The sequence below is a fragment of the Urocitellus parryii genome, chromosome X (genome assembly GCF_045843805.1).
Source record: "Urocitellus parryii isolate mUroPar1 chromosome X, mUroPar1.hap1, whole genome shotgun sequence".
NCBI lineage: Eukaryota > Metazoa > Chordata > Mammalia > Rodentia > Sciuridae > Urocitellus > Urocitellus parryii.
The window spans coordinates 113833480-113860964 of NC_135547.1; the positions used below are offsets into that span (position 1 = coordinate 113833480).

At 38.6% G+C, this 27485-nt stretch overlaps 1 protein-coding gene and 2 pseudogenes across 2 annotated transcripts in view; 1 reads left to right on the plus strand and 2 right to left on the minus strand.

Annotated features, from left to right (window-relative positions):
* The first annotated feature begins 2656 nt into the window (after positions 1-2656).
* Positions 2657-27485, plus strand: part of Acot9 (acyl-CoA thioesterase 9) — a 43123-nt gene continuing 18294 nt past the window's right edge. Inside the window, exons 1-6 of one of the 2 annotated variants that reach the window (XM_026401362.2) lie at positions 2657-2857; positions 11458-11555; positions 12573-12599; positions 13283-13328; positions 14923-15093; positions 15322-15359. In XM_026401362.2, coding sequence (XP_026257147.1) covers positions 2835-2857; positions 11458-11555; positions 12573-12599; positions 13283-13328; positions 14923-15093; positions 15322-15359 — 403 coding nt within the window. In that variant the 5' untranslated portion in view covers positions 2657-2834. The remainder of the gene's footprint in view (positions 2858-11457; positions 11556-12572; positions 12600-13282; positions 13329-14922; positions 15094-15321; positions 15360-27485) is intronic. The other variant, XM_026401363.2, reaches the window with a different exon arrangement.
* On the minus strand, positions 9740-10888 carry LOC113191575 (mitochondrial ornithine transporter 1 pseudogene; annotated as a pseudogene).
* LOC113191592 (protein phosphatase 1B pseudogene) lies at positions 16692-17254 on the minus strand (annotated as a pseudogene).

Below are 27485 nucleotides of genomic sequence, written 5' to 3' on the forward strand. Positions count from 1 at the left end.
GTGACTAGTCTTACCATTACATGATTACATGTTTTCTGGTCTGATTTTGTGTCCACTTTGCTTTCCATCCTTGCTATCCAAAATGTGATGCGGCATATATGCTTAACAACAACAACACACAAAAATTAGGTTTGCTAAGCCATATAAAGAATTAAAAAAATATTTTTAGTTGTAGGTGGCCACAATACCTTTATTTTATTTATTTGTACATGGTGCTGAGGATTGAACCCAGGGCCTCACACATGCTAGGCGAGTGCTCTACCACTGAGCCTCAATCCTAGCCCCCATTTAAAGAATTTTATGCATGCTGCAAATTGAGATACAGATGCATGGATGAATGCTGAGCTGACTGGGTTTAGTGGGGCATCTGTGAGGTTAAAACTATGGTGGGATAAGTGATAAGATAATTTCCCCCCTCCAAATAACATCTGACTACTATGGGGTTGATTGCTCAGAACTCCTTTTCTAAGATAGTGCTCCATATCTCCATCTTTATGGTTACTTATGGAAATAGCCACATTAGTAGATTGTGATCCAGTACTTGCCATGGGACTGGGAGAGAGGGTTCCTGGTAAATCAACAAGACCTTGCCCTGCTGCCACAATTGACAATCTAGGAGTGGGTGCCTGATCCCACTAAATATCTTCTCAGGAGTTTTTGTACTTGGGATGCAGAAATTTGGGTCAATTTCTATGCATGTGGCTGTGTTTTGAGATGTTAAATTCGGAAGCCTCTTCTGCCATGTGGAGAAAGCCATTATACAGGGAGAAAAAGGAATGAAGCCAGTATGTAAAGGAAAGCAAAGATAAACAAAGGAGAGAAGGCATTTTCATGGCATCAAGTCCTGGTTCCAATGGTCCCAGATGAAATCAATGCTGTTTATATACTGATGAGAATGTGTCTGGCTATATATTGGAAGTTGATGGAAGGTGACTTAATTTCTCAAAAATCATGAGCTGTCCTTACCTATTATGCCATATATGTAACCTAAAAAAATCTCTTAAATTTAATTTTCCCCCTGAGCTTTCTATTTGTTCAACCCAAAATTCAAGTTAAAAAAGAACAAAAGAGTATGATTCAATATAGTATTATTGCCCTGTGTGCTAAATGTGGCAGATTAAATATGAAACCAACTGAGATGCCCTCCAATAGATGAATCGATAAAGAAACTGTGGTATATATACACAATGGAATATTACTCAGCATTAAAAGAAAATAAAATTATGGCATTTGCAGGTAAATGGATGGAGTTGGAGAATAAAGTAAGCCGATCCCAAAAAGCAAAGGCCAAATATTCTCTCTGATAAGTGCATGGTGATCCATAATGGAGGGGCTGGGGAGAATGGAGGAACTTGGATTGGGTCAAGGGGAGGGAGGGAAGGGGAGGGAAAATGGGGTTAGGAAAGATGGTAGAATGAGACAAATGTCATTACCCTAGGTACATGTATGCCTACACATGTGGTTGGACTCTACATTGTGTATGACCAGAGAAATGAAAAGTTGTGCTCCATTTGTGTACAATGAATGGAAAAAGCTTTCAGCTGTCATGCATAACTGATTAGAACTAATAAAAAATAAATTTAAAAAAAATATAGCTGACACAAAGCAAAACAAAACAATCACTGAAACGGTATAGAGAATATGAACAGAAATGAGGGGAGATTTCTGAAGGTCCAAAGGTGAAGGTTCTGGATGACACTGATAAAAAAGCAGGGAAGCTTAGGAAAAGAGGAAAGTGAACGCCAAAGACTATAGTCCATTTATAAGTCATAAAATAATAAAAAACAGCTAGCTTAATTCAAATAATATTTTTATTAATATGGGATATTCTGAAGAATCATATATGACCCCTACCTCCTAGGAAATTAGTATCTTTAAAAGCAAAGCAATACTTAACATATATTCTCATTACCTTGTTATATTTCCTTTTTAGATGCTTTACCACGTTTGAAATTGTTATTGCTGACTTGTTTGCTAATCTTTCTTTCCTGAAACATAAGCCCCCTAATGGCAGTGATTATTTTCATTTTTTTTTGCATCCCTAATATCTACAACAGTGTCTGGTACTAGGCAAACAGCTAAATAAAAATTCATTGAATGAAATGTAAATTCAGGTCCTAGGGTAAAATCATCTGAACTCACTGGCCTTGTAATTCTGGATTAGCCAAGATATCCAACATTCATACACTAAGGGGCAGACCGAGAAGAAAAAATTTCCCTCATTAGATCACTTTTGGTTATGTTAGCATCAACTGAGGCACTTTCAGACATCTCAAAGCCCAGGCTGCATCCATGACCAAATCAGAATCTCCAGAGGGTGGGTCTCAGCCGTCAGTACATCGTCGGAAAGCTGCTCAGGAGATTCCAACGTGCAGCCAAGGGCAAGAACCTCAGAGTAGGAGCGGAGGCACCAGGGCCAGGGATAGGGAGAATTCTGCAGGTTAGGCCTCGCCCCGCCTTGCCTCCGTGTCACGCTTCGGCAGTACTTCTTGGTTCATTCACTCAACAAGGGCGGGAAGAGGCCTGTCCTTGGGTTAGCAAAACGCCCGGCGCAGCTGATTGCGTGGAAGCTCTATAGAGGCGGGCTCCAGCTTTCCACCAATGAATGGACAGAGGGGCTGCCAGGAACAGCGTGGTGGTCCCGCCCCCACGCCGCGCGGCCCCGCCCCTGGCCTGTCAACGCTGCCCCGTGCCGCCTAGAGTACCGAGATTCCAACTGCCGTTTTCACTCGTGCTCGCGCCCGGACTCTCGCACTTGTGTTACTTCAGTAGTCAGTCCTCTGCCGATCAGTACGCGGGGCTTGGTTCTCCAACTGAGTGCCAAGCAGCCAAGCATGATGAGGCGGGCAGCATTGCGGTAGGTAGCAGGACGTGGGAGAGATGTCAGGGCGCTGGCTGAGAGTGCCCACGCCCTTTCTTGGAGCTCTGAGAGGACCTGGGCGGAAGAAGCGGGCCGAGGCTGGTGGAATCTATGTTGTGGCATTTGGGCCTGGAGGGAAAGGGTGCCTGTTCACCGCGACTCCGCCCAGAAACAGACCTGTTGGCCTGGGGTTGGGGCACACCCGCCCAACTTTAGTGATATCTGGTGCGGAATTTTGATATTAAAAGCCAAGCCATACTTTTAAGGGAGGAAGTTGGGAGTTCCCTGAAATTCCTTTCTGATTGCTCATCAAGGGTGTGGTTGGAAACTGTTTTGGGGTAGCCCCTTGTCAGAAAACCAGTATCTGGAGTTCCACCTTACCTTGCCAGCCCTTTACTCATCTTTATTTTTAGGCTTAAGCGCTTGGCACACTTAGAATCCGAGTGTATCGTAACGTAAGCCAAGATTGCAGGATACATTTTGGCTCTCAGGACATTAGACTGTGTGACTAGAGCCCCAATGCGGGTTGGAACTACACCTTTAATCAGCAGAAGGGCCCTCATAAAGGTGGTGCTTTGACTGGACCACTTGGGCAAGGAAAATGAATGCCTTTTAGTATAAGTCGTTTTCCCAGCTGGCACAATTAAGGACTGAGGGCTTTAGACTCTGGGGGCATTTCTGGCTCTCTCCATCCAACCCACCCTTCCAGATTCTTTCTGCTTGACTGAGTTCCAGGGGACTTACACCTGCTCTAGTTTCTGAAGTCATTCTGGGACAATGATCCACAGTAGTTCTGACTGACAATGATCTCATCAGTTCTTGTGGGGGGGGGGGTCCTGGATCTCTCTCACTGTTCTTGGGAACCTTGCTGTTAGTTTAAAGGGATGGGTGGTATATCTTTCTACCTCTCTCTTTCTCTCATAACACTTAGAAAAAATGAAAGCCTTTTCTATACCATTTGAAGACAGGTTGAAAATTATTACAACAAGGGCCACAGCTGACTTAACGTTTACATTAGATATGAGACTTCTGCAAACTCCACAATCTTGTCCATGTGTCTTCCCTTGAATTCCTCTCCTCCAGTTTGGAAGTCTTTCTGTGCACTGAACTTCCATAACCCTGAATTACTTTCTTGTGAGTTCTGTTGAAATGTAAGCAGGTACTTTGTCAGAGTCTAGTGAGAGAAAGAGCTCATAAATGAATAAAAACTGAAATGGTTAGGTTGTGTGCAACCTGTGTAGTTTCTATTTTTTTTAGATTCATAGAAGAGTCACTTGACTTTGTTTAGTCTCTAAATTGATGTATTTCCTTAGAGTAGAGGGCCTTTTAATGGCATTGCTTATATTGCACTGAAAATTCTTCCTTGCCAGCCACTCTGACCTTGGGACCCAAGATGGAGCTAAGCTGTGACTTCTTAGGCAAGTCAAGGAGAGGTTGAGATTCTTGGTCTTCTTTCTTTGGAAAGGTTCCATCATGGGTTTCTGGTGCCCAAGTGTTTCAAAGGTCTCATGACCTTTTCTTCTAAAAGCTTAGGAGTTTTGTTGTGAGACTCCTGTGGGGTTTTCAGGGGATAAGCCAGTGACCCTGAGGAGTTGAGATGTGGGGTATTAAACCATTCTCCCACCTCTACCTCAGTGCTAGCTTATACAATCATGCATTACTTAACAGTGGGGATATGTTCTGGGAATTGTGTTAGGTGATTCTGTCATTATGCAAACATGATAGAGTTTATTTATATAAACCTAGATAGTATAGCCTACTACATATCTAGACTGTATGATATACAAACCTGTACAATATGGTACAGTACTAAATACTGTAGGCAATTTAATGAAATGTAAATATTATGTGTCTAAATGTAGAAAGGACACAGTAAAAATATGATAGAAAAGATTAAAAAATGGTACATTTGCATAGGGCACTTACCACGAATGGAGCTTGTAGGACTGGATGAGTCAGTCAGCTTAAAACACAAACATGTTGTACATCTGTGAAAAAAATACTTTCATTTTTTTGTATCCTTATTCTGTAAACTTTAAAAAAATTAAAATATGTGGCCCATTGTTTTCCTCACGTGATGCATGACTGTATATAAGGGAAATAACCTGAAATTGTGAAAAGTGCAATGTGTATGTGTTGGGTGGGGGGATTAAGAAGTGAGTTCTATATGGACTCTGACAGTGTGCTAATTGACCGTCACTGGGGAATATCATCTGAAAATTAAGCCTCAGTTTCCTCATGTTGGTTTTAATTAGACTTTTTAATATAGAGGCCCATGGGGTGTTAAAAGGAAGTGGTGTATGGATCTCTTGAAGTAGTGTATACCATTTTGTGTAGGGCAAAAATGTATTCCTACAACCCCTGGCATAGAGGTCCCCATTTTTAATCAGATTATCAGCAGATAGATTACCAAATTGTAGTGCAAATTACCATTACTTGAATGCTATGTTTATAGTATGATAATTTGTTATATTGATTTATAGTTGATATAAGCAGCAATTTTAAAAAAATTTAGATATTGATGAACCTTTATTTTATTCATTCATTTATATGTGGTGCTGAGACTTGAACCCAGTTCCTCACACATGCTAGGCAAGTACTCTACTACTGAGCCACAACTCTAGCCCATAAGCAGCAATTTTTAAAAAGGGTTCAATTTTTAAAAATGCCTTTATTGTGCTGCAGGAATATATTTTTCAGTTTCTTAAGGCTGCATGCAAAGAATAGGGTTATAGGACCATCTTTTTCCAAATAAATTGACCCAAGTGTTTCTCCATTCATCAATTCCTTCCTTTATTTCTTTCTTTTTCTTTTTATTTCTTTATTTTTAAAATATTTTTTTAGTTATAGATGATCAAAATACCTTTATTTATTTTTTATGTGGTGCTGAAGATTGAACCCGCAGCCTCACATGTGCTAGGCAAGTGCTCCACCACTGAGCTACACCCAAGCGCTATTTAAATTTTTTTATTTGTTCTTTTTACTTATACATGACAGTACAATGTACTTTGACATACATACATGGAGTATAACTTCCCATTCTTGTGGTTGTACGTGATGTGAAGTTACAGATGTCAGAGTCTCCCTCCCTTCCCTTCATTCCCTTTGCCTAATCCGAAGTACTTCTGTCCCCCCATCCCCCTTATTGTTTTTCACATCCACATATTGGAGAGAACATTTGGCCTTTGGTTTTTTTGGGGGGGATTGGCTTATGTCACTTAGCATGATAGTCTCTAGTTCCATCCATTTACTGGCAGATACCATAATTTCATTCTTCTTTATTGTTGAGTAATATTCCGTTGTGTATATATACCACAGTTTCTTTATCCCCTACATTGGTTCATAGTTTAGCTATTGTGAATTGAGCTGCTATAAACATTGATGTGGCTGTGTCATTATAGTATGCTGATTTTAAGTCCTTTGGATATAGACCAAGGAGCTGGATAGCTGGGTCAAATGGTGGTTCCATTACAAGTTTTTTGAGGATTTTCATTCTTCTTTCCAGAGTGGTTGCACCAATTTGCAGTCCACTAGCAATGTATGAATGTACCTTTTTCTCCATATTTTTCACCAACATTTATTGGTACTTGCATTCTTTTTTTTCTTCTTTTTTTATTATTAGTTGTTCAAAACATTACAAAGCTCTTGAAATACTTGCATTCTTGATAATTGCCATTCTGATTGGAGTGAGATAGAATCCCAGTTTAGTTTTAATTTGCATTTCTCTAATTACTAGAGATGTCAAACATTTTTTCATTTTGGGGGAGGGTACAGGGGATTGAACGCAGGGGCACTTGACCCCTGAGCCACATCCCCAGTCCTATTTTGTATTTTATTTAGAGACAGTGTCTCACTGAGTTGCTTAGCACCTCGCTGTTGCTGAGTCTGACTTTGAACTCGTGATCCTCCTGTTTCAGCTTCCTGAGCTGTTGGGATTATAAGCGTGCACCACTGCACCTGGCTTCATATATTTTTTGACCATTCATATTTCTTCTTCTGTGAAGTGTCTGTTCAGTTCCTTTGCCCATTTACTAACTGGGTTTTTTGGTGTTAAAAGTGTTTTGAATTTTTTATATATCATGGAGATTAATGCTCTATCTGAGGTGCAGGTGGCACAGATTTTCTCCCACTCTGTAGGCTCTTTCTTTATGCTTTTGATTGTTTCCTTTGTTGTGAAGAAGCTTTTTATTTTGATACCATCCCATTTATTGATTCTTGATTTTACTTCTTGCACTGCAGGAGTGTTGTTGAGGAAGTCAATTCCTAGGCTGACATGATGGAGTGCTGGGCATACATTTTCTTCTAGTAGATGTAGAGTCTCTGGTCTAATTCCTAGGTCTTTGATACACTTTGAGTTCAGTTTGGTGTGGGGTGAGAGATAGGGGTCTAATCTCATTCTGCTACATATGGATTTCCAGTTTTCCTCACACCATTTGTTGAAGAGGCTATCTTTTCTCCAATGTATACTTATTGTGCTTTTGTCATCAACTCTTCTTTACTGTCACCATTGATTCTGCACTCAGAGATGGTGAATGATAGTGTCTGGCTTACTTTCTAAATTTCTGGGTCTTTCTCTTTGACCTATAGGGGAGACTTTGGAGAAACCTGGCTTCCTGGAATAATAATATCTAAAGTTTCTGATGACTTCTCAGTATACTAAGAATGTCCCTAAAGGTTTAATATGTGGTTACCTTCTTTTTCCCTATGACAGTTCTAGGGGATAGATACGATTATTATCCTCATTTTACAAAGGACGAAACTGAGGCTTTAGGAGGTTAGATAACTTACCCAAAGTCACTAAGCTAATAAACAGCATGGTCAGGCTGTTAGCTTCTTTACTCTGTGGCCACTGATGTGGATTAGCTGGGTGGTAATTGTAGGCAGGTAGCTGAATGGGTGGGCTATCAGGAGATAACTATATGCAGGGGAGGTGTGGCTGGAGGAGGGGACAGCCTGTGAGAAGATCTACTGCCTAAAGAGCTAACATGGACTAGCTCCTGGGCACCAGGCAGGAGACTGTGGATTCTAAAGCAGTTCTCTGCTTAGAAGCCCATCCCATGTTCTATTCTGCTGCAATTCATGCCTGTTCAGATGAAGCACCATTCAGTAGCTACTGAGCAATTTTGTATGGAGAGAAAAGTAGAAAAAATGGTTTACTCATAAAGAAAAGGTAAATGAATGACCAGGTCTAGCTCTGGAGTACATCAGGCATGACAAGAATCCTTACCCTAAATGTCCCTGGCTCTCCACCCTGCCAATTTGGTAGTACCTTGCTTCCCTGACCCTATTCTCCTGATACCATGGCTAAGAGTTGACAGAGGCTTGGCTGATAGCAGAAAGCTGAAGGAAACTGGAGGTGTTGCCCAGCATTTACATTCTGCCCTCAGGGACAGACATACAAGGTAAGACTCATTAAAATTGTCAGCCTTCATGATTTTGGCTCTGCAGGCTGTTTAAGAACACTTTTTACTGAGAGTGCTCTACTGGTCTTGGAGTAGCATAGAATGATAAGGCTGACTTTAGAGGTGACAAGAATGACCCTCTTATACCACAGCTGCCCATCTCAAATCTATGGGGATCAGATGAACTGTGGTTTTTGTTCTGGTTGGAACATGTATTACATACCACTTACTTTAATAAAATTGCTTTTCTTAAGTTACACTGCTTTGTAAATTCACACTCCATGTATGCTCATTAGAATTCATAAACTGCCAGCCCCAAATGCAGATGGCTCCAACACTGAAAAAGCAAGTAGTTGTGGATTCTAAGGTAAACTTTAGGATGGATCAGTCCTGCCATTATTCACTGTGAAATATAAGCACAAAACTCTTTCTAGTTCTGAGAGAATAGGGCTTCACCCATAAATATCATTACTTTATCACCGAATAGGGAACAAAGGCCTCTTTTGACTTTGGCACTCTCTGTTCCTGGAAGGACTTCTGACAGGTGAGGCAGAGAGGACAATGGGTGGTCCAAAGTCGATCAGCAGCCCTGGATCTGGGCCAAAAGAACATCCCATAATTCAACCCAGAGATGGAATTAGGTTAAGAGCTGCTGTCAGATATCATCAAATAGCACAGCATAGCCCATTTCCTGGCCCTTTCCTCAATCTACGGCCCAGAACAGGGGAAACTGTTTGGGAAAGGAGAAAAAGGGAAGTTGGTGAAGGCCACCACTGCTTCCCAAAGGCCTCATCTTTTAGGCTATACCAAACATAGTCAAGTGTGGAATGTGAGCCCACCTAGAAAATGAATGGCACTATTTTAAGAGTAAAGCTTCTTGGGAAAATCCCAGATGCCTACTCTGAAGCTTGATCAAGAATGTTGAAGCCACACCAGTATGCAGGTATATTCTACTAAAATCTAGATGGATATTTTAGTTTTCAGGTCCCATGTGTAAACTTTAACCTCTCAGGTTTAGTGGACTTTGGAGACACATCTAGAATGGTTTAAGCAATCATTTTTAACCATTTAGTGAAAAATGGTCACCTCTGGGTTTTTTGATATTTGAGATTAAACATGAAACCAAATTATGTTTCCCCCAACATATAACTATCCAAGAAGCATGTATACATACAAATTTAGGCAGAAATAATGCCCTGATGAAACTACATTCAGCCTTTCAAGTTAGATGCACAGGGCCATCAGCCACCCTGCATATACTATCAACGGTAAGAGCAATACAATGTGGGCAGAAATTATATGATGTAAAATAGAGGTCCTTCCATAAAGTTTAAGACTTAGGGTAGGAGAAGGGAAGACAAAGACAAAATTCCCAAAAATTCAAAATAAGTCCATATTCTTCTTATACTCTGTGAAACCCTGAGATGAACAGTAGTCCTCAAATGCCTGTGCCTGGATTCAGGCCCACCAGGACACTTCAGTATGCTTCCAGCTGGATCATCATCAACTTCTTGCTGTATTCATAGGCCAAGAATAGTGACCCATTGGCAGGGAACACACGAATCATAGTAGGTTTTAGTCCAGAATATAAGGCCATTATTCCTTCATTTTTCATAACACCTAGAAAGGTTTTGATAAATCCCTCCTGTTTTCCAGACATGGAAAGAACTTGAATTCTGGATTGATACATTCACTGGGTACACAGCAAGCCACAGGCAAATTCCACCAATTCCACCACTTAACACCAAAGACACAGGGCCTAGTTCATCTTTTGCTCTCCATCACTGATGCAAACAACGACCGGCTCAATTAATAGCCACCAAAGATGAAGAAATATCCCAGTACTTCTCCAAGTAAAGTGCTTGAGGGTCTATTGCCATCTATCCTAGCTGGTGACCTATGCTAGGTTCACAAATGTGACTTTTCCAATAACTTAAGAAAATAGCAAACAGAACATACAAACACCCAGAAGTACCTTTTCAAAATCTGGGAAGGCTCTCCAACCTTAGAGGTCCATGGAAAAAGAGAGCCACTGGAATTCTTTATTATATAGGAGACACACAAGGAGAGGTTCCATGGAACATTCTATCCCAAAAAGTGCAAAGGGGGAGGAATACAAAGGAACAGATGAGTGTAACTCAACTCCACTGGGTGATGCCTACACCTGGAGCCATGCCTCATTATCCTAGTGGAAGTAAAGCCCAAGTTATTGTGGGGCACAATAATTGTTCAGTATCTCTTCCTTAGGATATAAGGGCATATATTTTCAGAGCGGCTTCCGACAAGAATCCATGGTAGAAGCCCAAGGGGCCATCCTTCCTAAGTGTAGTCTTCACAACAGATCAAACTGTATTCTGGTTCTTGGCTATCCTCCCTGATGTCACCATTTCATACATGGTCTGTAGCCGGCACTTGATGAGCTCAGTGGGGCAGAGCACCAGTGCAGTGAAGGGAGAGGTGAAGGACCCCAGCAGCTGCATTCTTCAGATCACTGCAGCCCCTGCCTTGAGGTCACGCGCAGCTTGGATGGCAGGATTGAATTTCATGGTGCTGCTGGGCTATGTGGAACGCAACTCTTAGGAACTTATGATGGGCACCACATATCCTTCCACGCTGGCCTCCCCATGTCCTGCTCTGGCTCCGCTGCTCTCTCTGCTCCTCCAGTGCAGCCAAAGCAGCCACTTAACACTCCTCAAAATTAATTTACTCAGTTTTTGGCCAAATCAATTCTGGGCTTCTGAAGCCAATAAAATTGAAAGAGCAAGATTATATCCTTAAAACTGGTTCATATCTGTTATTTATTTTTTGTATATAATTAGATCATTTTCTCTGCTCTCAGGAAACATTTGTTCTAGTGGGCTGAGGGTGTAGCTTAGTGGTAGAGTGCTTGCCTATCATGTGTGAAGCACTGAGTTTTATTCCCAGCAACACATATGAATAAATAAATTAAATAAAGGTCCATGGACAACTAAAACGAATTAAAAAAGAAATATTTATTCTAGTTGGAGAGATGAGTTATAGACTACCCTTAAATGCAAATATGTATATACTTGTGAAACAACTACAGATTCCTCTAAGATAGTATATACTAAGGATGTGGTATAGCCAGATACTCTGGAGGAGGTGTAGGCCTTTGAGATTGCCAGGGGAGAAGCCCTGGAACTAACTTTAACTATGTTTTATCTTGTTTTACAGGCTTTGTGCCTTGAGCAAAGAGCTGCTTATTCCTGGCAGAGGACTGACTCAAGGATCCCAGGATCCTGGGAAACAGGGAATCTTCCACATTCAAGAAGGCAAGCATGGGTGTTGACCTTTTATGCTTACGCAGTAGAAAACCCTGTTTTACTTTTATTTGAATGGGGTAAAGGATGCTAGTTTAGGGCTAATGATACACACATATTAAAGGTAGATGTTTCATAAACATCTCGTTTATAAAATGACTACAATAGCTGCAAAATAACTTTGGGTAGAAATCACATTTAGAATTTGAGTTGTTGTTTCTGGGAGCCTTGAGGAATGAATTATTTTACTTAAATGATTTCTATTTACTGTGTGTAAGTCCTGAAGTCATGGAAGAGACATGGGAGAGATCTAATGCTTGAATAAGAGGTGGATTCATTAGTTGTACCAACTAATGATTTGTAGTCCATAGTTTTCTTAGAGGAACCCTATTAATCTATGCTTAATAGAGTTAACTTCACTAATATGATATGCCAACTATGGATTACCTTTAGAGTATTCATTATAGTTAAAATTGTGGCTTCATTAAAGGGTCTAAGTAAATATATGTGTATATTTACTAAATATGTTAATAAAATTTAAAAATTCTACTTTTCTTCTTGACCCCTCAGTACCTGCCTCTCTTCTTACTGACTAAATAGTAAGAATCATTTCATGTCAGTGAGCATAATTTTTCTTTACATTGGGATATTATATCTCCATTATTTTATTTAGGAACTCAAGAGGAAAAAAATAGAAATGACTTATTTACTGATGATCATTTTTGCAGTTCTTTATGATTTAACTATGATTCAAGTGTGTACCAAATTTGTTGTGTTTATACAATTGTTTCATAGAAAACAGTACAATTTTTCATGAAAGTTAAAGTCCATGTTAATCTAACCATATTTGGTTTTGATCATTTAGTTATTGAAGGACCAAGGATAATTTTAAGTTAATTTCCCATAACTGGAATATATATTTTGAAATGCTAAAAAACTCCTGAACTTAATATATGAAATATGATAGACTTATTTTTTAGTTTTGAGTTACTGCTGATTATCTAATTGATTTTCCCTTTATCCATATAGCATGTTCATCAGTACATGTGAATCATGGTGTGTGTGGTAATTAGTGTCAATTTTTCTGTTATGATCTTACATTTTGTTTTAAGCTAATTCACTCTTGCACAGTGGGCATTAACTAAAATTAAATTGCATTTTTAACTTTACCTTGATTTACATCTTTGCTTAATTTTTCTGGCTTAACTGTTCTAACAATTAGTATGTATATACATAGTAATAAATGTATATTAGTATACATGTATATATACTTAACATATAATAACAATTAGCATATATGTGCATATATGCTATGTATAGCTATATATATCAGATATGAATATTACTATTGGCTCCTGAACCAAATAATTTGGTATAATACTGCCTATATGAGGATGAGTGGGAATCCTGTTCAAAATATTTCCATCTTAAAGGGACTTGACTCCTGATAGTGATAAAACCCCATTGGGTGAATAATTAACATTTTTTGTTTGTTTATATAAATGCCAATGATTAGCACAAAAATATTTTTATTTGAAATAAGAAGATAGTATAGTTGTTTCACATTTTCAGGGAGCAGAGGCCTGATTCCTTCTCTGAGCTGTTAAGGTATTAAATGGGAATTTGAGTCTTAAAGTCTTGAGTGCATGAATTGCTTTTCATAGTTCTTAAGCTCATTGTCATAATCTACTTCTCATATTTCTTTGTTTCATAGACTAACCTCTTCATTTTTGTTTTAGTTCGAGATAAGTTGCGGGAGATAGTAGGAGCATCTACAAACTGGAAGTATGTACTCTTGTGTTCATTCATTCTTTCATCCAAAGGTTACACTATATTTGGACTCAGTTGATAGTCCTATTGTAGGGATGGGAAACCCTGCATTTGGAGATAGGTTGAGAGGCTTTTTAATTGGGGAAAAGATTAACATTTTAGTACAATTGTCATAAAATAATATTATTTGCATGTGTTCATTTTTCAAAGTGTATTCAGGTACATTACCTCACTGATTCTCATAACAACATTTTTGACATGCTTATGGAATATGTACCACTGAGCTACATCCCCAGCCCTTTTTATTATTTTATTTTGAGACAAGGTCTCACTAAGTTGCTTAGGGCCTCAATAAGTTGCTGAGGCTGGCCTTAAACTAGTGATCCTCCTGCCTCAGCCTCCCCAGTTGCTGGGGTTATAGGTAACACACTGCAGTTGGCTGAATGACACATTTTAAAAATTTCAATATGAAAAATTTCAATTTACTGAAAAGTAGAAGGAATGAATACTCACTATCTGGATTCAATACAAATTTACCAATATACATGTATTGGCTGACAAGATCAGCCTTTATGTATCTCCAACAAATAAGACATTCTCTTATGTAATGAAATAGACAGTAATTCTCACAGTAGTGTAATAGTCATCCACATTCAGATTTCCTCAACTTTATTCTCCCCTAATCTTGAACAAATGACAGTTATCCTCCCCTTTTTCCCCCATTTGTTTGACTTTAAAGAGACCAAGCCATTTGTTTTGAGAATGTTCCCTATTCTGGGATTCCTTGGTATCATTTAACTTGTTTCTATATCTATATTTTTTGCAGGTTAAACATTCTGGCAATAATACTTCATAAGTTAAGCTTAGAAAGACATCTTAGTTAATAATTAGTAATATAACTAATTATTAATAACTAATAGTAATTAGTTAATAATTAGACATATTAGTTAATAATATTGTGAATATTTCAGTTCTTTATTCCTATGTTTCTCCTTTCTTTTCCTCCTAAATATTTTCTTCTTTTTCCTCTCCTTTGTCTCTTTTTCATGTTATTTTCCTCTTTACCTTTTGTTCTTACTTTCATACTTCATTTGGATATAGTCCATTTTCCCTCCTTTGTCTCTCATTCATAAAATTGAAGGGGAGAGAGAAGAAGAGAGGGGGAGAGAGAAAGAGAGTAAGCCAGCCAGCCAGCCAGCCTGGGCACAGAGAATCTGAGAATTTTCAAAGTGAGAAATGGCAACCTGGAGTTCAGGGAACAGGCTATTCTTTATCTCACATATAGACTATTCTGTCCATCTCTGTGTATTTTTAGTTTGATTTAAATATTATATTCTTTTAATAAACTCTTTGATCAAGGTGAATATATGATCCATTTGGATATATCTGAATAACTTCTAAGTATGTTTTTCTTATCTATAAACCTAAGAAAAGTTACCAGAAAATTTCAGTTTCACTAAGTAGTGGGAGGGAAAGAAGAGAAGGAAGAGATGAAGTAGGTCCAGACTCCTTATTTCCTCCTTTGATGGTATCTGACTGGCCTGGATATCACTGGAATTGTGGGATACTGCTGCTCTTGTTTGTAAAAAGTTTCATCTTTTCTTCTCAGAGACCATGTGAAAGCAATGGAGGAAAGGAAGTTACTTTACAGTGTTTTGGCTAAGTCACAGAAGGAACTGCCACCTAGGAGAATGAAGGACAGTTATATTGAAGTTCTCTTGCCTTTGGGTAGTGAGCCTGAATTACGAGAGAAATATTTAACTGTTCAAAATACTGTAAGGTAACATGATGTATTTTTATTTATTTTTATTTTTATTTCCTTTCTGTATAATTGTTTTAAGAAAATTCACAAGCATACAATTCACCTATATAAACTATGTAATTATGTGGTTTTTGGTATATTGAGAGAATTGTGTAACTATGACCACAAATGATTTTAGAATTGATTTTTATTGCCTTAAAGTGCCTCATGATTTTCATTTAATTCATAGTTTGCTTTATTTCACAGATTTGGCAGGATTCTTGAGGATCTTGACAGCTTAGGAGGTACTGGTACTATTTTAGTATTTCTTTCTCTATTTTTTTCTGTTTTCTATTTCTTCTCTTTTTCTTTCTCTCTCTCTCTCTCTCTTCTTTTTGCTTTTTTTTTTGCAGTACTGTGGGATTGAACCCAGGGCCTCATGCATGCTAAACAAGCATTCTTCCACTGAGCTATATCCCAAGTTCTTAAAATTTTTTTTTGAGACAAAGTTTAGTTAAGTGGCTGACCTTGAACTTGTGGTACTCCTGCCTCAGCCTCCTGAATAGCTGGTATTATAGGTGTGTGTTACCACTCTTGGTTTATTTAGTATTTTTAATACATACTTATACATTGGATCCTGTGACTACAAAGGGCCTTTACAATTTTTATTTTATTTTTATGTATGTGTATGTTTGGTTCTAGAGATTGAACTTAGATATTTTACCACTGAGTTACATCCCTAGACCTTTAAAAAATTGTTTTTTAAATTTGAAACAGGGTTTCACTAAATGGCCCAGGCTGGCCTCGAACTGGCAATCTTCCTGCCTCAGCCTCCTGAGTTGCTGGGATTATATATATGTGCCACTCTACCCAGCTATTTTATTCTTTCTTTTAGATTATTCCACATCACATGCTTTATTTGGGCTTAAATACTTATAATGTTATTCTAAACACTTGGTTGACATACATTTTGGTGTGTATAGTTAGGCAATACAGACTATACGAACCAAAGCTGTTTGAATAATACATAGGTTTCAAAATTTATGTTTCAAAAAAATAAAGAGAAAGAAAAAATAACCACATATCCAGTATCTCACAACTTCTAAAACTAAAACTACAGAGATGTTAAATATAAACAAATCAAACAAAACACAAATCATCAACCTTGAAAGAAAAATTCCAGGCCAGCATCAGCCATTTTTTTAAGAACTAAAATTATTAAAGAAAACACAAATTTATTACAAAGCTGTGAATGTACTAATATGCAAAATAAGCAGTATAATTCTACATTAACAAGTTTTTCCACAACATACAGTAATCTCTCTAATCAGTCATTTCTAATCCTTTCAAATATGAATTTTACTACTGGCTTTAATAAATGGTAGCCTACATACAAGGTGAAATGACATATAATTTAATTAAATTCAAAATACTATAAAAGTCAATTTTAAACTATCTTATAAAGATATATGCAAAGGCCTTTTTAAAAAACAAGGCTATTTGAATATAATAAAACTAATTTTCCAAGATTCAAATAACAAAATGGTTATATAAATGTACACATTATACTTCCTAAGTAAAAATCACCAAATCAAAGATCACAAAAATATTACCAAAAAAGTAATATTTTCCACCACTCATCTTTGTTCTGTGTCTTCATTACAGCTGTCTAATTCAGCAAGACCACTTTCTGATTCAGTATCGCTTTCCTGCATTGTCACTGGGTTTCCTGCATCACTGTTTGAGGAAGTAGCTGCAGCAACTGGTTCAGCAGGGCTTTCTTTTCCCTCTACTTTAGCTAGCCTGTAACTAGTCAGCATCTCCTCCAGAAGTTGTTGGTAGTTTCCAACTATGATTAAGTCTCATTTGCCTGAGAGCTTCCACCAATTTTCCCTGTGATCCACTTTCCTCTGCTTCATCAGAGGCCCTATCACTTTCTCTATGTGGATTCAGTCTACTATAAACAGCTTCAATAATATTGCACTTGCCAGCAAGACCTCCTTCAGGAGGTAAATTTGAGGTATTTTCTGCAGACAAAATGTACATGACATAGGCAAGATCAGGCATTCCTTCCTCATCAGACTTCTCCATAATTTCTTCAACCTTTGATTCCAAGTGCTTATCCAACTCTGAATCCTTTTCCGACTCTTTGACCTGAGACCTTAGGGGGATTTGAAAAGCAAACTAATACAATATTCATATTATCTGGATTCCCTACGATAGCTGTGTGTGCATCTTCCATTTCCACTCTCTATCCTTGCATGCTGCTCTGGTCATAATGTTAACCATTCCCAGTACTATGAGCATTATGTTTTTCAGTTTGGGGTTTATCCAAAAATGCACCATATTTAGTAATGAAATCAGCTACTTGGGAGGCTGAGGCAAAAGAATCCCAAGTTTGAAGACAGCCTGAGCAATTCAGTGAGACCCTGAGGTGAGGGAGGCAAGGTCTAGGGTGTTAGCACAAAATGACCAGACTAGGCCCAGTGCAAAGTCCATGGATCATCTCAGCCTTTTATTCAGGAATGGGATTAAAACCATGGGAATGGACCCACTCTCCTGGTGAAAAATGAGCCCCCAAACAAAGGAGGGGACTGGGCTTATGTAGGTTATACTGAGAAGTGACTTAATTAATAAGCATGTCAGTTTGGGCACTCAAGAATTTGGGGTCTGTTTTACTGAGTGAAATGGGAGGGAATGTGGTATCGCTGGTCAGTCTCTGGGATTTATCTTACTGGACCAGATTGAGGGCCTGGGGTCAGTGGTTGGTATGTGGAAAGGATTTGTTTAGGGAAGGATTAATGCTTTGGCCTCTTCCCAGAGACTACCTTTCTAGGTTTGATGGACACCTCCTCCCCAGGGTTTGTTTTATCAGTGGGAAAGAATGTATTGGGAATGCTCTCAATGTATGGCTTTCTTTCTCACTCTCCTTTACCCAGGTCTCACTATTTGGGGTTTGTAATTTTCCATATCTAATATTCCAGACTCTGAAAGGAAGGAGGAAATTGGGTGTCAAGGTCTCTAACTGCTTCATGCTGGGAGGGGGTGATGTAGGGAAGAGGGGCTTCCTATCAGAGTCCTGGAAGTGAATATGAGGGTCATGCAGAGGGGGATGTGTGGGGGAAGTTCTCTCTATGTTGCTCCAGAAGATCTGGCAGTGAGTGGTGGGAGGAGAGATGCCCTGAGATATTTCCCAGCTGTTGTGGCTGAGCTTATCACTTTATTAAGAAATTGTAAAACTAAAAATGGGGAAAAGAAAAACATTATAACAATATGTGAAGATGAACTGGTTTGTTAGCTTAGGGGAAACAATTTTAGCATCTAAAATGAAGACTAGCTTACTAGTGGTAGGAGAATAATTCTAGCATGAAAGGTGAAGATTAACTAATTTGTTAGTGCTAGGAAAATGGTTTTGGCATGTAATATATCTGAGGACTCTGTTATTCTTAATTAAGGCCCAATCTGATTTGAGATGTTATTCTCATGACTTCAGGGATCCAGTTCCTTTGGAGCATAGCAAGCATGATTTACCTCGGAACCATATTTTCCTGGTGGTTTAGTTATTTCCATCCTGCTCGACAAATTATGCAAAACAAGAACAGGGATACAATTAACAGTATAGTTAGGGCTAATAATCCAGCTATATGTGTAGAAAAGTACCTGAAAGGGTAAAGGGAAGAAATTTCAGCTAAACTGCACCAAATTTCTTCATTATCAAAATTAGATGTTTTGTCATTAACCATGTCCTGGACCTGAGATTGTGATTTTAATACATCTAAATAAACATTGTGAAATGATTTAAGTCCCATTATATGATTGTGTACACTTTGCCATCGAACCTCAGTTTCATTGTATGGAACTCTAGTAACACAAAAGTGAGTAATATTATAATGGCATTGAAGTCCCTGGGTCTACCATAAATTTTGTATTTGTTCCCCCAGTCATATAACAGAATCTTTTATTTTCTGGACTTTACTCAGAATTTCCTGATCAATATGTACTTGAGTTTGCCAGGTTTCAGTATAATTTTTATGGAATTGCTGAAGGTAATGTGTTGTTTGGGCCTCTTGGGTAAGGCCACTGCTGCCATGAAGGTAGAGGCAATGATGCGAGTCAGACCAATAATACCAGCTGTTAACAACCCAATAAATCATTTAGCCTGGTGCTATACATGTCTTAGCAACTCTTGCATGAATACTACTGAAGGTGTTTCCTGCCACGGTTCTTTTAATTTTACAGGGAGATAGGTAGCTATTGGCATTTTAAGAATAGCAGTTTGTTCTGGGTTCTTCCATATGGTTTGATTAATACAGTGCTGCAACATATGGTCTTCACATTTAACATAATATATATTTTGGGAAGCATTATACTGTATTTGAATGGGCCAAGATAATACAACATAGGGATTTAATACACATGCAGTGGGGTGGAATTTTTTATGAAGGGAAGAGTTAAGATGGATGACGATTTTTGATTTCCCATATTGAGACTCACCATTCACTTCCAATTGGTTTATATAGAAATAGCATTCTTTCCTGAGTGGTTTTATAGGACGACAGATGCCAGGGAGTCCAATTGATTTTGTAAATTGGTACCCAATCATTGATCTGTTGAATATCTGCAATAACCTGTGAATTTTATTCACTACTTTTATAGTGAATAGAGGTTCCTAATCCCATTGTTCCTGTGTTAATCCTGGTGGATGTTTCTAGCCCTATGAGTATGGGAATAATTTGGGGACTCTCCTATTCTAGTGTGTGCCATTATTGGAATGGGTAGGCTTTGGTTGTGGGGTTAAATGTCAGTTTGAGGAGTAAAAAAAAATTAAGGTACAGAGGTCAGTTTCATTTTGGTAGGCAGGGGCAAATATGAGCCTTGCAAAGCATAAATCTCAGAAGTTTGGGGGCATCAGGGCTGTGAGACTGACACAAGTGTACAACTTAAGTTCTATTTAAAATAATTATTGTTTTTCTTTTAAAGTGCCCAGGTATGGCTGTATTTTTGTTATAACTGTTTTTGCTAGGTGTTCAAGACCAAGCTGCTCAAATTGACCTTGTTCCTATCTGCTAAGAGTCAGCTGAGTTTCCACAGGGGTCAGTCTCAGGGAACTTAAGAGAGCTTCTTAGCTCTTTTAGTGCCATCTCCTTGATGAGGTGGCTTCCCTTGGAAGCATCATGGATATCTCCCTTCTCCAGTGACCCGCCTCTTTTCAGCAGGTACACTGATTGGCTTTCCATTCTCTAGTGGTCTCATTAATCTCCTTGACCAGGAGGTCATGTGGCCCAGACTTGCAAAGCTCCTTAGGGAAGTTCTCTCATTCTCTGGGTTCAGGCTAACTCAGAGGGCAGGAGCCAAATATTGTTTTTCTTGGCCTTTTTTTTCCTAACCTTAATCTTTGAGCCTTGGTGTTAAACATCTAGCAAGGCAGTTTCACCAGTCTTAAAGTAACAGTAGTGGACTTTAACTTCAGTGTCTATAACTTTACAGTCATTTAATTGGGATCCAATGTTAGCATTGGAAATTAGCTTTATATCCTATCTGTCCTGTAGGTGATTGCTTATTATCTCAAATTAACCCAGTCTGTTTGTTCTTTAAGCAGTATCTCTGCAAAACATTAACAAGCAACAGTTATAGAGTTTACAAGGAAAATACATAATGAATTAACAAGAGTGAAAACATATTCAGTTTGTGTAATAGCTATCTTGAATTTTGGCTGAGGTATAAATTATATCCCCTGTTTTGAAATCACAGTAATCTTTACAACAAACATCAATCTTCTGAACACAACTTTAAATGAGCTCAAGTCTGGCCTATTTTGGAGCCATTCTAACATGCAGTAAGGTGGGAGGCAGAGCCTTATCTCAAGTAAGGTAGGGTTTTTCACAAATCTTAGGTAAAGTGTTCTAGTTCTGAAGTTGATCTTTGCTTCTTTCTTAAATGTCATTTTACAAAGTTTACACATATTATTTCCTGAGTCTATATGTACATTAGCTAACACAATATAACATCACATTTAAAACATGAATCAAAGAAAGGCTGAGAGAGCTTTTAACTTTCGTTTTGTGAGGAAAAGTTGCAAAATGCTTTCATGATATTAATCTTTAAACAGATTAGGCTCTCATTATCTTTTAGAAATATATTACATTTTACTCCAGTATAAAAAGTAATATAAGATTTAGGTTCAGTTACACAACATGAAATGATATACATAAATCCCCAATTAAATTTGTTTTTTTGGGGAGGTGGGTACCAGGGTTGAATTCAGGGGACACTCAACCACTGAGCCACATCCTCAGCCCTATTTTGTATTTTATTTAGAGACAGGGTCTCACTGAGTTGCTTAGTGCCTCGCTAAATTGCTGAGGCTGGCTTTGAACTTGTGATCCTCCTGCCTCAGCCTCCCAAGCTACTGGGATTACAGGTATGTGTGACTGTGTCCAGCCAAATTTCTTATTCTTATAAGTCTAAAATTACCATTACAGACAACTTTAGTTTGGAGAACCTCAGTTTATAAAATGTTTTTTATTTTAGACCTCCTGCTTTAAAGACTGGTATACCTGGAAAACATGAACATATTTAGTATGCTATACTGATGTTTTTTATATTAACCAAGTTTAGCTTTTAAAGAAAAATTTAGACTCTGTAATGTAGTATAATACCTAAAATAACAGTTGTTTAACCAGAGTTGGATAAACTCTAATTTCTTTAAGACCAGTTGCTCTAGAGAATAAAACTTGATAGATGCAATGTTTATAGTAAATTAATGTTTTAAGAAATCCTTGTCAGGTTAACATATAGATTAAACCTTGGTTTTATATTAGTCCATTAGTATTTGACCTTAGGGAAAAACCTTAAATAGCTTTAACTGATTGTTCCACATATGTAATAACCAACTTAGTTACACATAAACTTGTTGAAATTTCCCTTTACTTACACAAACTTTCTTATCATTTATTTAGATCCTCATGTTGTTTATTTCATCACACAAAGACTTTGTTACCCAGAAACATTTTCTTCCTTCTACTATATATATATTTTCTTTCATATCTAGAACCTTTTAATTTTCTTTAGCTGTTGACCCCCCTTTTTAAATTCACACTCTGAAACAACCCTTGTAAATTTCTGAATTTAGATAAATTACCTTTTTTTATATACCTTTATCTTATTTATTTATTTTTATGTGGTGCTGAGGATCGAACCCAGGGCCTTGCACATGCTAGTCGAGCACTCTACCAGTGAACCACAACCCCAGCCCCAGATAAATTACTTTTAATAAGATGAAATACTTTATGTTATTTACAGTACTCTAATTGAAAACACAGTTGAAACTTTTGAACCCTTTATACATAAAATTACATCAGTTTGTTTACCAGTTCCTGAAAACACAAACAACGTTTTAGTATATCATTCCATGGAATTCAAGAAATTAAGTGTGATTGATATTATATTTTACAGTTAGCATTTTGACTGTGCAAATTAATCAGATGTGTCTAACAAATACATTTATATACATTTATGAAGATTAATCCCATATATCTGAAATCTAATTTACTTTCTGACTATAAGAATCAAGATGTCAGATGAGTGTATTGAACAGTATTCACTTAGTAACTTTAAAGACACCTTTTACTCTCATTTGTTTACCCAGTTCAAATTGAACCTTTTAAATCATGTAAGTCAAAGGTATTTGGATCCATATTTTTGAATTTTATTTTATGAGTGCTCTATATGTTGGTTTTGATACACAAACATATGTAGACAAGACAATACACTGAACAAGCCAGCAAAGGCCTTATAGCTTTTTAAAACCTGTTAGAGGGGCTGGGGATGTGGCTCAAGCGGTAGCGCCCTCGCCTGGCATGCGTGCGGCCCGGGTTCGATCCTCAGCACCACATACCAACAAAGATGTTGTGTCCGCCAACTAAAAAAATAAATAAATAAATAAATAAATAAATAAATAAATAAAAATAAAACCTGTTAGATTAAGAGTCAACCCTTGCATATTGGCTTCTGAACAAAACAGAGTGTAAAAAACCTTTATAGTTGCATAAAATACATCTTATTAGAAATTTTAACTTAGGCATGCAGAATCTAAATTATGAGCTCCAAAAATATAGAATTTATATAGTCCTAGAAAAAATAATATGGCCATTAATTTATTTCAGTAAAGTAATATGAGAGCAAGAACGAGAGAGAGGAGTGGGGAGGGCTGAAATAATTTTTCTGTGTCACATCCAGGGAAAAGTTAAATGGACACTTTTTTTCTTTAGTTTCAGGCCTCATATTGAGCTCTCCTTGTGCATTCCAATGCAAACTTCAGTTCAGTCAGGCCTGGGAGATGGCTGCTTAGGGCTTTTTAACCCTTTATTTCCCTGGTTGATAATCAGGCCAAGTTTGGATGCAGAAAATTATGAAACATTATCTCCCATTACTTTTGAGGAGTGAAGCTATTATGTCATGCTCCTTACTGAGACATGCCACAAGCTGTTGGGCTGGTCAGGGTTAAGGGAGGACATTTACCAGCTAGTTATGCCCTTAAAATCTCTTCAGAAGGGGAATATTTGCCTGCTGCTTGGGCATTCACCATCCCTGTAACACGGGGCTCCTAGGATGTGTTAGGAGACTTGGGAAGCTGACTGCACTCTCTCCAGGTATGTAATGCATTCCTGCACAGAGGTTTAAAGACCTTCATGGGTGTTGCTCATCAGGCAGAGGGCCTGTGGGGAGTAGGGGAAGGGCCTGTGGGGAGTAGGGGAAGGACCCACAGATCTTGACTCCCCCAGATTCTGCACCCACCTTAGGGCTCCTACAGTGTCTCAAAAGTTGGTGGATACTGGGAGGGGTTTTCCCTAGGAACAATCTACTTTCCATTGTCCCTGCTACCCATAGTTGAGACAGGGCTTAGTACATTTGGTAACTGACAACCTTGCCATTCTGTAAATTTTAGACAGTTTTGCCAGTTGATAATAGGTAATTTTTAAATTTTGGAGATCAAATTTCTTGATCAAAGGTTTCATACTTGAGCTGTTATTGCTGATTATCTAATTTGTATTGTGGCCAAATTTGAGTGTTGTCCTTAGTAAGGCATTTAATTTTGAGGTCAGTTTGGGAGTAGAGGGTCTTAAAATCGGTAGAAAGACAGACTGGGTAGTTCCCATATTTGGGGAGATTTGACATAGGTGACAGTTTAGGGCAGAGCATCTTCTGCACTATTTTGTCACTAACGTGCCAGTCCTGGACTGGACTTTTTCCACTGGGGATTGGGGAAACGTTTTTATCCCAATCTCAGTGGTGGAAGAACCTCAGGGTTCCCGTTAGCTAAAAGGCTAGCCAAAAGGTGGAATCTCAGAGCAGGATACTTATCTGCTAGAGACAGAATGGAGTCTTACCTCTTTGGAGAATGTAAAGGCTGGTGTTGAATGTAGGAACAAAATGGAAAGGAGGTCCCTGATCCGTGAGATTTGCTGGGTGTGTAAGGGAAGGAAAGATTGGGGAGGCAAAGAAGGGTGTGGGAAGAGGGTCAAAAAGTGGATGCCCTCAGCATCAATAAAGGATTCAGTACAAATCCTTGCTCTGACCACGTAGAATAGGCCGCTAAAACGTAGCTCAGGGTTGCTTACGGGCAGGAGCCTTTCAGTCAAAGTGGACTCAGAAGATGTGGAGGGTCTTTTTTTGTAGGGTGGGGAGGGCGGTGGGGGAGCAGTCAGTCTGAGGATGCAGCTATAGCTGCATGAGCCATGGCCCGGGGTTCCCCCAACCTTAGAGATCCTTGGGTGTGCCGGATGCTTCAATGGTTATTTAACTGCAAGGGAAGGGGAAGGGTGAGGGAGGATGGGGAAGGGTTAATTTCACTTTACTCCTGTTCTGGTCCAGGAACCAAATATTAGCACAAAAGGAACTGGTTAGACACAAACTCCACAGTTCATCTCAGCCTTTTATTCAGGAACAGGAATAGGCCCACTCTGGAAAATGAGCCCCTAAACAAAGGAGGGGACTGGCTTATATAGGTTATACTGAGAAGTGACTTAATTAATGAGCATGTCAGCTTGGGCAGTCAGAAATTTGAGGTCTGTTTTACTGGGCAAAATGGGAGAGAGTGTGGTGTCACTGGTCAGTCTCTGGATTTATCTTCCTGGACCAGATGGAGGGCCTGGGGTCAGGGGTTGGTATGTAGAAAGGATTTGTTTAGGGAAGGATTACCTTCCTAGGTTTGATGGACACTCCTCCCCAAGGTTTGTTTTTATCACTGGGAAAGAATGTATTGGGAAAGGATCAATGCTGTCAGTGTATGGCTTTCTTTCTCACTCACCTTTTCCCAGGTCTCACTATTTTGGGGGTTTGTCATTTTCCATATGTAATATAGAGCATCTTGCTGGCACCCACCCACTTTACTTAGCCCAGACTTCCACCAGAGGCGCGCAACCCTGCCTCAGCCTCAGATTTGCGCTCAGGTCTCCGCCACTGCCTCTGCAGTTGAGTCTGCATGAGTCTGGCCCCTCATGCTGCCGCCACACCTTATCTCCACCCCACTGCTGCTGCCACCTTCTACACAGCCTCTTCTCTCTGGGGCATCTTGCAGCCACCAAACACTGAGAAGCAGAGACTCCAGCCACGTGGGCAGGAAACTCCCCTGCTAGGGGGACAAGGCCGTCAGAACGCAGGCAGCTTTTCAGCTGTTGAGTGGGAGCACACTATTTTATTCTCTAATCTGCACAGATTAGGACATTCTAAAAGAACAGAAAAAGAAGAGCATCTACTGCCTTTGAATTGTCATAATTTCCCCCTGTTAATAGATTCCTAGTTAATGGAATTGTAATCTGAATAACCATTTCTAATAATTTTTCTTTCTTTCATCTATCTAGCTATGTGTGTAGAACACTGGGGATTGAACTCAGGGCTAAGCATGTGCCCCACCACTGAGCTGTAACCCCAGCTCTCTGATAATTTTTTTAAAAAGTCTTGAACTTGAAGAAAAGTTGCGAATACAGCATAAAGAATTGTTTTTCCCTTAGTCATATTTAGTAGGTTTCTGACATGATACCACATCATCCTGAAATATTTTAATGTATAGTTCCTACAAAGAAGGAAATTCTCCTATATAAACACAATACAACCATCAAAATCAAGAAATTATTACTGATATGTTATACTGTCTAATCCTCAGAACCCATTCAACTTTGGCCAGTAATTCTTTATGGCAGAAAAGATCCAATTCTGAATCACATGTTATATTTAATTGTTGTGTCAGGAATAATTCCTCATTCTTTCCTTGACCTTAATAACCTTGACATTTTAAAGGTATAGGCCAGTTCTTTTGTAGATTGTCCCCCTATTTGTGTTTGTCTGATGCTTTTTCATGATTAGCTTCAGGATATGCATCTTTACAGGAATGTTACAGAAGGTATGCTCTTATTGCATTCCCATCAAGTGGTACTGTAAGGGTCCGGTGAAACGTCGGAGGAAGAGACCAAGAGACTGGCTTCATGCAATTGGCAGAAGGGGTTTTATTGATTCAGCATGCTGAGGCTCCAGGCTCACTCAGGAAGATAGAGCAGTCCAGAGCCCAGAGCAGAGGTCAAGCAGAGCTTAAGTACACTTTTTGGGGAGGATCAGAACAAATCATCATGAGGCGCGGGAAAATTGAACAACAACTCTGAGACATGATTAGTACATTCATTGGCAGGAACAGGCTGGGCAGGGGTGATTGGTCACTTCTAAGCGGAGTACACATTCAAACTGATTGGTTTTAGGGCCTAAATAACTACGTGACAAACTACACAGAGTCCCAGGTTATTAGACAACCAGGGAGTCAGTGAGAGTATTTACTGGGCAGTTCCAGTATTGTCCTAACAGCTACAGGGATTACAGGTTTTGGGGGTAGCAGAGGAATTTTAACAATACCTGGTCTTTTACTTTTTAACCCAGGCAGTTTAGAGACTTTACAATGCCCGGTCTTTTACACTTTAACTCAGGCTTTGCGGCTTAGAATCAGCTTAGAAATTTTACCCTTACAGTACATGATTTTGATTTATTCCATTACCGATAATGTAAGCTTTGATTACTTGATGAAGGTGATGTTTGCCAGACTTCCGTATTGTTACTACTTTTGCCTTTGTAGTAGATAAGTACCTTATAGAGAGGCACTTTAAGACCTTGTAAATATCCCATTATTCATCAAACTTTCAATTTATTATTTTTAAATCACCGAGGACTCAGATTCCTATTTTATTGAGGGATTTATTTCACTATCATTTATTTTGATGCTCAAATCATTCCAGTCTTTAATTCCTTCAAGCTAATCCACACTTTGGAAATAGCCCATTCTGCTTGTTTGTATTCTTTTTTTTTTTTTCACTTATCCAAGTGAGAAACCTGGGTTTATTCATGTCTTGTCAAGTTTACCTTATTAGCTCTTGAATCTTTTCTCATTT